Source organism: Desmodus rotundus, chromosome 7, assembly GCF_022682495.2.
Source record: "Desmodus rotundus isolate HL8 chromosome 7, HLdesRot8A.1, whole genome shotgun sequence".
Taxonomy (NCBI): domain Eukaryota; kingdom Metazoa; phylum Chordata; class Mammalia; order Chiroptera; family Phyllostomidae; genus Desmodus; species Desmodus rotundus.
In genome coordinates this window covers 126,451,145-126,467,733 of record NC_071393.1, presented here as the reverse complement: position 1 = coordinate 126,467,733, position 16,589 = coordinate 126,451,145, and the positions used below count along the sequence as shown (strand labels likewise).

At 40.9% G+C, this 16,589-nt stretch overlaps 1 protein-coding gene across 3 annotated transcripts in view; it reads left to right on the top strand.

The window, feature by feature from the left end:
* EML5 (EMAP like 5) overlaps nt 1-16,589 on the top strand; it is a 115,491-nt gene that overhangs the window by 91,640 nt on the left and 7,262 nt on the right. For all 3 annotated transcript variants that reach the window (XM_053929020.2, XM_053929019.2, XM_053929018.2), the window contains 6 exons: nt 473-602; nt 3,625-3,723; nt 8,053-8,073; nt 11,200-11,373; nt 12,383-12,591; nt 14,666-14,823. In XM_053929020.2, coding sequence (XP_053784995.1) covers nt 473-602; nt 3,625-3,723; nt 8,053-8,073; nt 11,200-11,373; nt 12,383-12,591; nt 14,666-14,823 — 791 coding nt within the window. The remainder of the gene's footprint in view (nt 1-472; nt 603-3,624; nt 3,724-8,052; nt 8,074-11,199; nt 11,374-12,382; nt 12,592-14,665; nt 14,824-16,589) is intronic.

Genomic DNA, 16,589 nt, shown 5'->3' with positions numbered 1-16,589 from the left:
ACTGCAGCGTGAGTCGTCAGAGGCGGTGTGCTGCATTTTGTGCACCAATGTCGGCGTACTGTTTGGATCCTTAAAAGTACAATACTCGGCTATAATTTATATTGAGTTTCGTACGCAGATCAGATATTTTGACTAATACGCACAAATCGGAATATTCTTGGACAAAAGTGTCTCAGTGTTTGTCCATGAAAACTTGAAAACTTGAAAACATGAAAACTTAAGAACTGAAATTCTTGGAATCAGTTGACCTTGCAATTCCCTTTTTCTTTTTAGAACTTTATGTAGAAAAGCATAGAATGTGTCCAACACAGGTTACATAAAGAAGTATATCTAGCTTAATTTTGTGTTTGCAGTTTGTAAAACATCCAAAATATATCGTCTCTCTGGTCTGAAGACCCCGGTACCGTATACAACAACAAATAGTGCATATGTGGACATGAGGCACTGTATAATGGTTTTTTCCCCACTGTAGGACCTTGTGTTGGAGCTTGTTCTTGGCTATCGAGGCAGAGACTGTAGAAATAATGTTCACTATTTAAATGATGGTGATGATATCATCTATCACACTGCATCCATTGGGATTCTGCACAATGTTGCTACAGGTAGGAAGCCCTGATCCTTCATCCCTACTTTTTTTAAATTTAGGATTTTTTATTTAGTATCTTAAAATTCTTTATAGTTATGACTATAAATATTTAAAATGCGTGAGCCCAGAATGTAACTATTTCATACTGTAGAATTGTCTATTAATATTTCAAGTAACCAAATTTACAGTCTTCATAGAGCATAACAGCAGAAAAGGATTTCATACTGCAAAGTGCTTCTAGGTCTCCATTAGACATGAAGGTTTACCGTATGTCGAAACCTTGTTTTATAGTGAAACCATTTGTAACTGTATTCTGTTTCCCCGAACCCCGACATGAGAGTGACTGAGAGTAGCATGTTGAGGGAGTGAGTTGCTGTGGGGTGGGGAGGGGTGGGCGTTGCTCTTACTGAGGCTTTGGGAAGACGCTGAAGGTAGCTACGAACGTGGCTTGCCTGTGACTCTGCTGATGGCCCTTCGTTTGATTCAGGAAGGTAAGAAAATACTTCTTGATGTTTATGTAACTTTTTGGATTTTTGAAATGCGAATAAAGTTCTCTTAGCATCATCTGAAGACCAATGATGTAATAATACTACCAGTGACGTTCAGTATTTAATTTTGAATTTGGTTTTATTACAAAAATTGTTAACTTCATAACGTCTGAAAGTTGGAAGTGAAAATAGAGATTATCTAGTTCAAACATTTCTGACTTTTCCTCCTGGTAACTTCACTCTTAATAGGTACAGAGTTCCCTACTCCTGTAGTCAGTAGTAATCGCTCATGTACTTTTTCTGTTCTGGTTTCCTAAAGAAAAGGACTCACCAAGATAACACAGAAATCAGTGCCAATTTTTAATTTAATAATTTGGGTCACTTAAAAAATACTGCTTAGAAAGAAAATCCTGCTTAAGTGAGGTTTCGTGTACCCTTCAAAGGGAGTAGAGAAGAATAAGACAAGACAAGCTAGAGAGAGACGAATGTGTAAATACACGTTCCTGTGTGTGCCGACACGCACTGCTTAGTGGTGGGGGTGCGTTCTGAGAAAGGCTTAAGTGGGTGATTCCGTCACTGTGCAAACACCGGAGAGCGCACCCATGCAAGTCCAGGTGGTACGGTCTGTTACACACCTAGGCTGTGTGGTCTATGGCCTGCTGCTCCCAGGCTGCAAACCTGTACAGCATGTTACTGTACTGGATACTGTAAGCAGTGATGACACAGTGCTAAGTATTCGTGTATCTACACACATTAAACATGGAAAAGGTACAGTAAAAAGTGCAGTATACAAGATTTATAAATGATGCACCTGTATAGAGCACTTCGCATGAATGGAGCTTGTGGGACAGGAAGTTGCTCTGGGTGAGTCGGTGCGTGAGTGGCGAGTGAGCGTGAAGGCGCAGGACGTCACTGCAAACTACTGTACACTTGGGCTACACAAGAGGAAAATGATGCAGTCAAGAACCAGTGAACGTGAGCTTGATGAGGCTGCTGCCATTGTAATATGGCACACTGTTTCACAGCAGACGTACTGGAAGTAGGAAATACACTCTAAAATGCCAATAATTGTAGTGCAGTAAATACATGAACCAGTAACACAGTCATTTATTACTATCAACGATCTATTATGTGCTGTGTGTAATTGTATGTGCTATACTTTTATATGACCGGCAGTGCTGTAGCTTTGTTACACCAGCATCAGCACACACGTGTGTAATGCCTTGCACTATGTTACAGTGTCAGTTGGCGATAGGAATTTTTAAGCTCATTATAGTCTGGAACCACTGTCTTTTTTTGTTGTTGGTTCCTAGAAAACGAGAAAATGAGGAAGGGAGAGAGAGAAACATCTGATGTGCTGCTCTACTCATTTATGCATTCACTGAGTCATTCTTGTGTGTACCCTGACCTATGGGGATGACGCTGTCACCAGCTGAGCCGCCCTCCAGGGCTGAACCGCTCGCTGTCTGTGTGCAGTCTGTCATTGGCCCAGCCGTTAGTCCGACGTTTGACTACCCTTTATTTGTTACTGTTTTAATTTTTTTGATTTGTAATCGGTCGCCTTTCTAGTGATGGGTATAGAAAGACAGGGCCGAGGGGAGGCTGGACACTTATCTGGCCTCTCACCAATTTGGGGACACGTTGCTACATTCACAGTCTAGGAAGCCTCGGTCTTTAGATCTATTAATTTAGCTGATTTAACTGAACTCTCAGCCCTGGAAAATACGAAGCAGTTTCACTTTGAGAAATATGAAAGGGATATTAGACCTGTTAAATTGTTGGGAGTTATTTTTGGGGTTTTGTTTTGTTTTGTTTTTTGCTTTCTGGTGGACCTTTGCTTTTTGATCACGCTTTATAATTTGGAGCGGGCCTGCCATCCCGACCGCATCTCCCACCTGTCCGTCGCGCTTGCACAGCCGCAGTCTGCCCAGGGCCCGGCACTGCACCGGCACTGGGTGCACCGCACACCGCCTTCCGTCACAACTCCCCAGCACCTCCCCACTGACGACAGAGTAGCCATGCGGTTTAGCAGGATGGCATTTGAAACCCTCTGTAACTCTAGTCTCAGCTTGCCTGTCCACCACATTGCTCACGCTGCTGCTTTATGACCCTGCACTTCAGACCAGCTAGCCATTTGTATGCACAGTAGTTTCCCGCCTTTGTACCTTCACTTACACTGCTCTTCTACCTGGAATGTCCCTCCCCACCCACCTTCTTGTTTACACAACCTGCCGGCCATCCAGGAATGTCATATGCCCAAGATAAGAAGACTTTTCTGCTATGAATTCCCATAGCACTTTGATCTTCAACTCTCTGTGGCACTTGCTCCCTTCAGTCCTGTATCACTTTAGTTTATGCCTGTCAGGGCTCCGTCCTGCTAAATACACATTTCTGAGTCATTTTCCCATCCTTACGATGATGTGCACATATTAAATGCTCGAAAATGCCTGTTTAATTGGGCACGTTAAACAGAGCAGTTTATTGCCGTGGTTAAGTGCACTGGGCTGTTACAAAGTTTTCACACTTAATTCTCAAATTCTTTTTCCATAGGAGCTCAGAGTTTTTATCAGGAACATAACGATGATATTCTGTGCCTCACTGTAAATCAGCACCCCAAGTTTATCAACATAGTGGCAACTGGCCAAGTAGGTATGTTTGTATATTTTAAAAGAAACAATTTTAAGTAACTGTCATGTTCAAATTAATTCAGTATCCTAGGGTGAAAATTAAAATATATTTGTGTACTGTTCAGAATGTATTTGCATATAAAGCACACACCCAATTTTACCATATTTACTTCCAGGTAGCTTTTTCTCACTTCCGTTATCTGAGTTGATTCAAACAGTTCAGAATTAAGAATAAGCTTAAGCTGTTTTATGGTGGTTGAATTAGTTGGATTTAGTCCTTTAGCAGATGTTTCTGATCAGCAAAGAGGTTTGATTTAAGAGCATGTAAAGCAGAGAGGAAGAATTTGGGGAGGGCCAGGTAAATAAGAGGGGCCAAGAAATAACTGGGCCGGGGGAGGGGGGCAGAACCTCTGCGTAAGCAGGGGTTACCCTGGAAAGGAGCCGAGTGTGTTCCATGCTCTTAAATCCCCTCAGCCTTTCTCTTTTCTTAGAATTACTCTAACTCGCCAGCTGCTTTGAAATCCTCACCTGTACTGCTGTCTCTAACTCAGTAGAACTGTAACTTCAACAAAGGCTGTAACTCCACCAGGAAAATGAGAGCATAGCAGGTCTCCTTAGGACATGTCTACCAATCAGCAATCACCATGAATACCATGTAACAGATTTTGTCAGTCAGACCTTCCCAACTCTGGTACAGTTGTTAAAAATGATTGACACCATGGGGTTTGTTGGGTCTCAGTGGGCCTCAATTGCTAGGCCAGCTTTTCAGGTGTCTTTTTCTTCTTAAACAATTTATGCTTTTAATATGTTTGTTTTCACACAAGTACTAAATCGATCTGCTAGATACTTATTTTCTGGGTTGCTTAGTTCTACAGTTGTGCTACAAAGACCTCTGTATTCTTCTTCTGTAAAGTATTCTACTTTCTGGAACAAAGTGGACCGACAATTCACCTGTTAAATACAGAATATTCTAATCTTCGAATATAAATAGATAGGTCTAACCCCCTTTTCTGCCAAGTTTTTGAAGTTGAACTGCGTTTTTACTCTGCACGCAGTGAGAGACCGTGTTACGACCATTTCGTCACTAAAGCACCCAGTTCAGTGCCTCTCGGCACACACTTAGGTTGCGTTGCTGGCGGTGTTGGTCTAGGTTCTGGGGGTTCAAGCACCTTACAAAAACACCCCTCTTTTAATGGAATTTACATTCTGTGAGCAAAGTTCTAGAAGGTATGATTGTTTCATTTTCCAACCTTGTTCCTTCTCCTTTTCTTTCCCCTTCTTTCCCTCTGTTAAGCAACTTTATTAATGCTCTAGTTTTCTCTTTTAAGAAATGTGGTGACAAATTAATCTTTCATGAAATCTGACTCTTCTTTTTTTAAAAAAATTGAGATATAATTGACATATAATACTATACTAGTTTTAGGTGTACAACATAATGATTCAATATTTGTACTCTTCTATTTTGAAAGTGCCGGGCCCTGGGCAGACTTCTATTTTGAAAATGATGCCGTCAAAATGATGCCACCATAGGGGACGTGGAAGGACTATTGACCTCCCCATCTCTCTCCTTTCAAGTCCAAGTCCAGGCAGTACAGAGGCAGCCCCGGGCCTTGCCCCACTTCTACTGTCCCACAAAACAGAAAACAAAAATTCCTTACTGATGACTTACTAAATGTAAGATAGATTCAAGAGGAGACCAAACAATGAGGGGCTTTTTCAATTCTGAACCTAAAGAGAATTGAGTGAGTAGTTACTTCCCCCGCCAAGCCTGTTTACCCACAAAGCACAGAACAATGCCAGACGGGTTTATGGTTCTCTTTGTTAAAAACTGCACAGATCATAGGTGTATCGACTTACGGTCAGGATTGGCGGCATGGGTACATGGCTCACCTCCGCGCACAACCACATCAAAATTACAACTAAATTCTAAAACAACCATCACTCAGAACCATCAGAAATGAAGCTGAATGGAAGCCTGACAACTACGGAATTACAAAAACCGCATCCATCCAGACTGGTAGGAGGGGCGCAGACACAGAACAGGCTGGTCCCACACCCACATGTGGATAAAAATTCAAGAGGGACATCTCAGGCTTGAGGAGTCCCGGCCCCACACCAGGAACCCCAGTCCAGGGTTCCAGTGCCAGAAAGACGAGCCCCGACAACTTCTGGCTGCAAAAACCAGGGGGGATTGAGTCAGCAGAATAAACTCCTGGAGTCCCAAGCAGTTCCCCTTAAAGAACCCAAACATGGACTTACTCAGATTCACTCCAAGCTCCAGCACTGGGGTAGCATCTTGAAAGCTGCCCGTGGCATACAGGGAGGAACTGAAGTGGCTGGCATCAAGGCCAGAGCTGGAGGAGAGCCTTCTCCCAAACAGAAAGGGGGGTAGAGGCCATTGTTCCTTTTCTGAACCGTCCTCCCACAGAGCCCCAGCACTGGCAGGTGGATGCCTTATCTTAGACTCCATCAAGCTGGCTACCACCGTTTGCCCCACACGCCCTGGAGACCCCCTGAGGCTCAGCCCCATCCAACTTACCCCTGTTAACAGTGGCTTTTCCATGTGAATGGCTGGCCTTGGCTCATGCTTCACAACTTCCTAAATCCTCTCAAACAAGCAACAGCTGGCCTCAGTGAGCCGCAGGCCAGGTGCTAGTAGCAACCAGCCTAGATTCACAGCTTGGCTTTGCCTGGGAATCTCCAAGCCTAGCACAAACAGCAGCCATCTGAGACTGCTTTATAGCTCAGGCAGGGTGGCCCTAGGCAGAACACAGGTGGGGGCTGACCTTGGCCTGCACCGCCTAGGAAACCCCAGGGCCTGCACACCCAGTGGACAGCTGCTGACCCTGTTTCAGAGCACCACCACCCTGCCCCCGCACAGCTGGTCCTCCCCACGAGCTTCCATGGCTCTCGTGGGATGGGATAAGGCAGGGAGTGGGAAGAGAAGGGGCTAGGCTAAGGCTGTCTCCTGCCACCCAAATTCTGAGGAGTTCTAAATTTAAACCAGGCCTTTAGGGTTTTTTAGAGGGGTGCTTGTCAAGATAAGATAAAATATTTTAATTTATCTTGACTGATAACTTGAAAGTACTTAGGCCTGTAGTGTTTAGGTCTTTATTTGTACCTTGTCCCAGGTCCTGCAGGTATTCAGGGACAAACCCGACTTCCAAACAAAGCACCCTGAGTCTTTGAACCATCCTTCGTGTGGCATAGTTTGAAGTCCTCTCTCCATACGATTGTTACAACAGCGTGTTCAGAACGCCGAGTGGGATTGCCTGAGTAGTCTGCGCAGCAGAGCCAGCTACTCTCTCACGTTCCACGTCCGGGCCGTGCGGCCGGCATTCTCCGTCTGTCCTCGAGTCCTTACTTCCCAGGGATGCAAGGCTCTCCCAAAGCAATCATCTGTGTTGAAAGGATTTCTACAGTTTTACTCCTTTCTTTCTTGCTAAAACCCTATGCTTCTAAATTTTGCTTCATAGGTATCTCTACCACAAATAATGAGCCATAGGCTTTCATATTTTCCCTTCTGGCAATCTTTTACTCATAAAAAAATATTTTGTTTGAAAAAATTAAGAAATTTGTTACTGTATTTTACCATGTATAATGCACACATTTTTTGCCCAAATTTTTGAGGGAAAAATAAGGATGGGCATTATACATGGGTAGTACCTGAAATACCTTGTAACTGTTCTTAACATTTCATATTTGTTACGTAAAATTTCTTGTACCATAATATGTTCAAAAATAAACGCTAAAATTCCTTTGTAATACGAAAAATCAAGTATCTGAATATAAATAAGTAAAAAATTGAATTAAAAAATTAAAACAAAAGATTTTTTTCCTGAAAGTTTGGGCCAAAAATATGGGTGTGCATTATACACAGCAAAATATGGTAATTTCTGGCCTGAATTAAGAACTGCTTCTTTCTTGAGTTATGTGGTGACTTTTGCCATTGTTCCTCGGTAGGTGTAGATATCACGCTTCCCTTCAAGTAGAGATGCATTATAACCTGAAAGGGTCTATTAACATTCATTTGTAAACCCAAATGAGGCAATTTAATGATATCATTTTTATTATTTTAAAGTCATTAAAATTTTATGTAACTTATTAAATACAAAGAAAGTAAAGTATTGATCCAAGGTTGTATATATAGAATGTTAATCTGTATGATGCATAATTTAAATTGTTGGCTTCACTTACAGTTTACTCAATTTCACATAAAAATAACTTTGTATATGACACTTTATTTATTTTTAAATTACCACTATCTTATGGTAATCGAGTTTTTACAGATTTTATTTTTAGTATTTGTTAATTCATGGATAATTATTTTTCTGCTCCTTTTCCATTTTAGGTGATTCAGCAGACATGTCAGGTAAGGAAAACTAATCAGTTTTTGCTTTTAGTTATATTGTTCAGTGACTATAGTCCAAATTTTTATAAGAAGATACTTGAACCTATTTTGGATTTTAAAGAAGGAAGAACACATCATCTTAACGCCATGATACTGCGCCCGTCTCTGACAGTAACGGTATTTGAGTACAGATACCTATCTCTGACCTCTTCGTGTGCCCAGCACGCTGTAAGCCCTGTACAGGCATTACCTGTGTAGTCGTCACGGGAGTTCCTCACGGTGGGCATGAACGTGCCGGGTCGTAGAGCTGGTAAGAGTGGAGGGGGTTTGAGACTAAATCTTAATCAATAAACTTTACGGCCTGAAAACAAATGTTTTTTAAATTTTACTATGCCAGTTTTGCCATATTAGGTCAACAGATCATTTTTATTAGTGATTCTGACCATGGCCTTGTGAGTTTAAAAAGCTATTAGATGAACAGTGTATGTCCATTGTTTTCAGATACACGATAACTAGGCTTTCAGCTGACCTCTCAGTTTACATAATATAGTGAGAAGTAGTGGTCCGATAAGACAACATTCCCAAGTAATTTGTATCTGTTTCCCTGCCCTCTTCTCCTCCAGCAGAAAGCATGGTTTTGTGATTTGACTCTTCAGTTACAAATTCATTCAACACAACTGGCAAGGGCTTTGCTCTCCTGGTCTCACACTAGAGCAGACACCGGCACTCACGCACCAGGAGGGCAGACAGTGGCGGGCACGCACCAGGGCAGACACTGGCAGGCTGCAGCCCAGACTTTCGATTACAGTCAGCCCTCTGTAGCCATGGGCTCCACCAATGGTAGATCAAAATACCAGAAAAAAGATCCCAGAAAAATCTCAAAAAGCAGAATTTGAATTTACCACACACTGAGCGCTATGCCGAATCCGCGCAGATAAAACAATGTACGCAGACACTGGGGTAGCCTACATACAAATATAGGTTATATGCAAATACTGTGCCATTTTGCATGAGGGACGAGAACATCCTGGGTTTGGGTACCAATCCTCCAGAGAAACCGAATGACAGCTGTAGGGGAGAAAATTAAATGTACTTGATAAACATAACTTAATCCTTCTTTAGTAAATTAAATTAGGCCTTGAGCATTTCCAGTGATTTAGATCTTAACTGGCGGTGCCCGAGTTTGCAACAGTGTAACTGTGGAGCAGCCCGTGACTCGGTCACAGTTACATTACATGTTTCCGAGCACAGATTCCTGGTAGAAGTTTCTTCCCGTCTCATTTACTTCTTTGCCAGTGTTGGAAAGGCTCAGTAATTCAACTTATCTAAGATGACTCACTATTTAAATTTTAGACAGCTGGGACTCTATAATTTATGGCACATTAAATTTGGAGATAAAAATAACTGTGTGATGTTCCTTGAAATTCCAGTTATCTACCTCGTAACATTTAGGCAAATAATAGTATATGAATTGCCCAGAGGTGCTGTTTGTAAACTTATAAAGATGTTTCTATATGATAGCAGACCCATGTAATATTTAGCACTAGCAAGACATTAGCGTGATCTACCAGTAAATATTTACATTTTAAATTTGGACCATATGACGCACCTTTCCTGGTATTAAGTTTACAGTTCCCATATCCTTTGACTGTTAATGAATGAGGAACACTCAAATTTTAGTCCCACACTTAAATTATTGTCAGTTTTTAACACCTAAGTAGCTTATTTTATAACATGGAAACCTTTTTTATGTCTATTTCCATGTAGTTTTGATTTTTTTTAAAGATTATTATTTTTATTTATTTTTAGAGAGAGGGGAAGGGGGGTGGAAAAGAGGGAGAGAAACATTGATGTGCAAGAGAAACATCGATCAGGTGCCTCCCATGCACCCCCAACTGGGGGCCTGGCCCATGACCAGGCATGTGCCCTGACCGGGAATTGAACCAGCGACCCTTCAGTTCACAGGCCAGCACTGAATCCACCAAGCCACACTAGCCAGGGCTAGTTTTGATTTTTTTACATAAAGTCGTATAAATTTTATATCACCTGTCATTGAAAAAAGTTAAAAAAGAATGGCTTGAAAGCAATAGAATTGCATAAATCTTTGAACAATTTCTACTTAATGATACTAAAATTTAAATCCATGGTTTAACGTATTGTAACTACTTTAAGGAACTATCAGGTTTTATTTACCATTGTATAACATAAATTGCAGATGGTATGTACAATATAGTTTAAATTTATCAGGATATTTTCTTTAGAGACCAAAATTCCTTTCTGCACCAAATGGTTTTAAGGTAACTTGTCTTACTTAATATTTCTCTACTTTTACAATACAGCATTTGTAGCAGATTTGTAATTGAAAGCAAATGTACATTAGTATTTTGGTTGTTTTGAGTACTTATGATCTGAGACTGAATTAGCTGCTGAATTAACTTACTCATTTCTTGAAGGTGTCATTCATAAAAAAAGGACAATACAAGACTATGATTTTTTTAAACTTAGAAAATATAGAGAACTGGGAAATTTTTAAAGCAGTAGAAACAGGCTATCACAAGATGAATAGCAACAAATGTAATTTTTAAAAAAGATTAGTTTTGTTCCTTCCATAAAATCCTGTTTTAAAAACACCGTCTTAGAAAGTGATACGGACACAGCATTTTGCCACTGTCTGTATGGCTAACGATTTCTTTGAGATCTTTCACGGGGTTTCCTGCCTGTTGCTTTTTGCAGTTTGCGTTTGCTTTTTCTCTCTCCTTCAGGTAACCTAAGCAGTGACTGTACCCTGACATTTAATTGTGTAAATTGTGTAATATTTATGGATTTCTTCACATAAGTATATAAAGATTTAACATGTATCTAAAACATGCATTATTTTTGTGTTGTTTAAAGTTGTGATTACCTAATTTGCTTATCTAAATGCTTTTTTCTCAAAAGTACAATTTGGACTATAGACTGAAAAGTATTCTGTATTTTTTTTCCCTCTTTACTTTCTTTTTAATGTAGTCATAGTTACCATTTTTAATCAAGTACACAGCCTTTCTTTGGTATGTTTTTCCATGTTTCAGAGATGAGTATGCCTCAACTTTAGAAATGGAAACATTTGTAAGAGGTGTATCACAACTTTTGGATTTTATCTTTATCTAGCTACAGCTCCTTCTATCCACATCTGGGATGCAGTGAACAAGCAGACTTTGTCTATACTAAGATGCTACCATTCAAAGGGAGTGTGCTCAGTCAGCTTCAGTGCTACTGGCAAACTCTTGCTGTCTGTGGGACTAGATCCAGAACATACTATTACCATTTGGAGATGGCAGGAAGGTAGGATTCTTTCTTCTTTGTGATTAAAAAAAATAATACTATGGTAATATGAATCCTCTATTTAGTATTTGCCTTAACTTGGCGAGCGAAGTCATTATTCCCACAGCCCTGCACGGTACACAGTACTCAGCTGGTGCTATTGTAGGTGTGTCCCACTTAAAAAACCCAGTGAAATTGTAAGCTCACAAAATGTAAATGAAAGTTATTAATAGTATAAGTGATTTGCTGCTCTTTTCTTTCAGTAAGTGTGTTGCTAATGTTTGATTAGTTACAGAGGATCTTAATCAAGAATGGAAACGGCCCTGGCTGGGTAGTTCCGTTGTGTTGACCCAATAGGCCAAGGTTGCGGGTTCAGTCCCTGGTCAGGGCACATACAGGACTCAACCAGTGAATGCGTGAATGAGCGAAACAACAAACAGATGTTTCTCTCTCCGTCTCTCTTACCTTTCCTCTTGTCTCTGTCTAAAAACCACTGTTAAAAAATTAAAAAAGAATGGAAATGAAGTGTATTGTAAGTGACAATGGAAGATCACCAGGGTCCTACACACTTCAGAGACAACTTTTCAGATACATAGCTACTAGAAAAAGTGAGATTCCTAGAGCTACTTAGAAGAAAAATAAGGTGTGGTTTATGAAGTCTCAAATCCCCTTCAATGAGGACAGCAGCCCTCAGCCAGCCAGATAAAGGCGGCTGGACGGATGCTCATGGGATAAGAGAACGAGCAACTGTCGATGTTAATAAATTTTTATAAACCCTAAATAAATAAAACGCCCCTTAAATGATAAGAAGCTCCCACACACAGCGCTTGCAAAACTGTTCAAAGGACCCCCTGCACAAGCACGCAGTTGCCTGCCATGTGAGTGCTAGGTAGCAGAGCAGAGGGCACACCCTCTTTTTTAAAAATAAGCATTTGCTGTTTGAACTATGTATTTCGAGTAACTGATCCTATAAAAACTAGCTCAGTTCTCATGTTAACCTTCATCATTTTGTCGTATCTTTTTTTACCAGGTGCCAAAATTGCCAGCAAGGCTGGCCATAACCAACGTATCTTTGTGGCAGAGTTCCGACCAGACTCAGATTCCCAGTTCGTCTCTGTGGGGGTGAAACACGTGAGGTTCTGGACTCTGGCAGGGAGGGCTCTGCTTAGCAAGAAAGGGCTCCTGAGCGCACTGGAAGATGCCCGGATGCAGACCATGCTCGCTGTTGCGTTTGGTGCAGTATGTCTCTTAAATGCGTGTGGTGGTGTACTTTGAGTTACCGAGATTGGACTCCTTTGAATTTTCTTGCCTTAGCTAAGTCACATTAATGCTATTTATATGGCACTGTAATCCGCTGGTCATTACATATGTCCTGGCATGCATGTATTTCATCTTTTCAAATCTGGTACTTTCAGAAGTCAGGGAGTGGGCAAGTTAACAAGGGAGGTGGATTATAATGAAACATCTGAATCCCTGGGCCATTGCCATTCTCAAAAGTCTTTGTTAATTTTATAATTGTCACCCTAAATCTTCTAGGTCCTAAAAATGTTGTCAAAAGAGATTAACACAAGAAATGTAGCTTTCCAGTGTTTAAAAGGTAGTACACAGATTTAGGATTTCCTTTGCTTTCTATCATCTTAGCACACTGCGCATCACGTAGTTGGAAGTCCTGTGGGCCAGTGTCTCCCGTTCACGGGAGAGAGCACAGCTCCTGGTCTTAATAGAAAGTGTTCAAGAGCCACTTCCTCCTCCCTCTCCCATTCCATCTGGGATTGTGTTTTGCAATCCACGTCGCTTTGCTTTTATGGTCTGTCCTGGCCAGGCTTTTTAAATCCTTTGGTTCATCATAAACCTAAGTGGATTTCCTTACTAAAGTGTTTATGGGGGTATGTAATACTTGAAGAAAACTATAAGTTTAGAACCTTTAAGCACACTTACAGTTTTGAGAAAAACACCATTGAAAATGTTGACTAGGCCATGTCAAACTTAAATCTTTTGGGGATTCTTAATATAAGACTAGTAATTCCTGTCCAGAAGAAAGCCCACATTCAAATCCTTTTGGCCTTTAATTTGCCCATTTAGATTAACTTTCTTCTTATATATAAAATTCCTTACGCAGTTAGTTGCCCGTTCCCAATAGAAGATAAACTTGAAGATTATAGTGTTGTTCCTAGGTGACTTTTATGTTTGAAGCAGGAGTGCGTTCAGGGAGAACGTTCGTTTCATGGCGAGGTGGGTTCTACTCAGGCTGAGCCTTTTGAAGCTGTGTGCTGGGGGCTTGTGGAAGCAGCAGGAGTAGAATAGTGGTGTTTACACCAGAAGCATTTGCGTGCTAGTTGCAGATAAGGCATGAATGAATGATGCTCCCAGATGACAAATGCAATTGTTACTCAAACATGAGCTACAGCAAGTAAGTGTGAATGCTGAGGAATCCACAGTAACATTACACTGTAGGGAAATTAAACATGCGAACTAGTATTCTCAGTAAGATGAAAGAAAAACCTCTTTATCGCGGAAAAAAGAAAATCTCAGTTTGTTATCATTTAAAGTCTTATATTCCTATTGGTTCTTTCCGTATTGTTTGGGGTGAAAGATCTTACATGAGTTGCTCTAAAAGTGAAGCTAAAATGGGATGAAAGTAGCACAGGATTTAGGTACAGGATTCGATTTCTCCGGTTTCTGCAGAAGGAACTATAGCAGGATTGCAATTCTCAAAGTGGCCTAAATAAGCTTTTGGTACCTTACCAAATTTATCTTACTTTGGATTGCAGAAATGCATTAACTTTTGCTATTTTAAGAAATGGCAGGTGTTAACTTCATTTTTAACTTCATGAGTTAGTGAAATCTAAAAAATGACAACTTTGCTATAGATAATAGTTTTACTTTCTATGACAAAATATCAAACCTAATAAAAAGTTATTTTCACTTCCTGTTTTTATTCTTTTTTAACTATTGGCCTTTATCTCTTGGGCAGTTATAAGGAAGCAATCCAAAAGGATGATATGAACTAGAATTACAGTGTTTTATAATTGGAAGACAGCTTAGAGACTGAATTCCCTCGTTTTACACGTGAAAAAACTGATACTGGTGGAGGTTAAAAGTCTTGCCCAGCTAATAAGCAGCAGAGCTAGGAAAGGGAAGAGCCCTGAGAGAGCCGAGCCTCACTCCAGGCCTCCCGCATGTTGAGCCCCCTGCCTCTCCCACCGCAGGGGCTCCGTGTCCGCGGTGAGACAGGCGCACACTCACATAGAGAATTGCATGTTCGAACTCTGTCTGAACTTTTGATGAGTTTATCTTCCCCGCTCCTTTTCAGAGTAACTTGACGTTTACAGGTACCATCAGTGGAGATGTGTGTGTGTGGAAAGATCACATACTGTGTCGAGTCGTGGCCAGAGCGCACAACGGGCCCGTGTTTGCCATGTACACCACCCTGCGGGACGGACTTATTGTCACGGGTGGCAAGGAAAGGCCGTGAGTCCTCTCTCTTCATAGCCTTTCAGAATATTTACGAATCGTGATCTGCCTGTGGTTCGCAGTTAAGTTATTCTAGTTATTTCTAGGCTATGTGGATTATCTTCTCTGGCCTTGTTATACGCTCCTCCTTTTATTGCCTATACATGCCTTCTTTTTGCTCCTTATTTCTGATTTAAATGGCTTCCATTTTTCATTTTGCATTGTAGATAAACTCCAACAGCTGGGGTGATAATTTTTTGGAGGTATGGGTAGGTAGTTACCCTGCAAGGGAAGAATTGCTTTTCTTGATGTCTGTATGCCGGGCATTCTTGATGTCTTTTTTGCTGACTACCGGGTGACTCATGGGCGAATCTTTGCCATTGAACCCAGGATCATCTTGACTGCTTGCTTTTTGTTCAGACTGGATACTGAGGGGTAAAATGCACACTGGTGCGTTAGAAAAGGGGGAGAGGATGCTAGAAGCAAACTCTGCCTTGCTCGTTTTGCCCAAGGCAGACTTGTTAGATAAAACTGTTTGATACGAGACCTCAAAATTTAAGTTGAGGAGAGGCCTTTTTCCGAGTGATGTTCAAATCTTTCAGTGGAAACCAGATTGTCACTGATTTCCTACCAACATACTCATATGCATGTTAAAAGGTAACGTGTCAGGTGACCATGAAGTTAAGTGCACTTCAGTCCAGGGTTGAAAGATCCCACATCTACCAAACACAGAGGCCGCAGCTTCCGCCCTCCTCCTGAAGGTTGTATTATGGTGCCAGAGAATGTTTTGTCCCCCGAAGACAAGCAGTTCACCTAACAGAAAATACAGCAATATACTTCCCAGTTCTTCCAAGAGAAAAACCACAAATGGGCTATATATTTTTAAAGATTTTATTTATTTTTAAAGAGAGGGGAAGGGAGGAATAAACAGAGGGAAACATCAGTGTGTGGTTGCCTCTGGAGAGCCCCCTACTGGGGACCTGGCCCGCAACCCAGGCTTGTGCCCTGACCAGGAATTGAACCAGCGACCTTTTGGTTCGGAGGCCAGCGCTCAATCCACTGAGCCGCACCAGCCAGAGCTATAGTTTGAAAATGTTACTCTGACACCTGTGTTTCCACAAGGCATCAAGTCTTGCAAACCCCTCCCTACTCATTAGTAGTCTACAGACTTGTTTCAGTGGGGTATTTAAAATCTTAATAGTTTCGTAACTGAGGTGATAGGATGAACTTACTCAAATGCCAAAACTAACGTAGAACATTTCAATGATGCCTCTAAATCAAAGGAAAATGCAATTGACTGAATATTTTTTAAATATATGTGTGTAGGTAAGCTTATTAGATAAAAGGTATGTTTATTCCTGGGTTTTGTTTCCAGGTGGCTATTTGAAAAACAATGGTAGAGAAAAAATGTGCTTCTCTTTTGTTCCTTAAAGTATGCTCTATAGCACGACTGTAATCGCCTTCTCTAGCCTTACATTCCCATCATCCTCTTCACACTACAAATCATTTTATGCATTTCCTTAATCAAGAGGTGGTGATAAGAAAGGATACGTTTGGGGGTGGGGCTAAATAAAATTATGCTGTCAGAAAAATGAATTTTCATAAAATAAAATAAACTTTGCTTAAACTGAATGTTTGCCTCAGATCCAGTGTATCTTAAAATTGCCATAAAAAGTTTAGAATATGCGAAGTAAATTATAAACAACCTGGGCCATTGTTAGTATCCTGCTTATAATCTAGCATTTGGTTACAATAAGAATTATTTGTAATAGCCAGTAATAAAT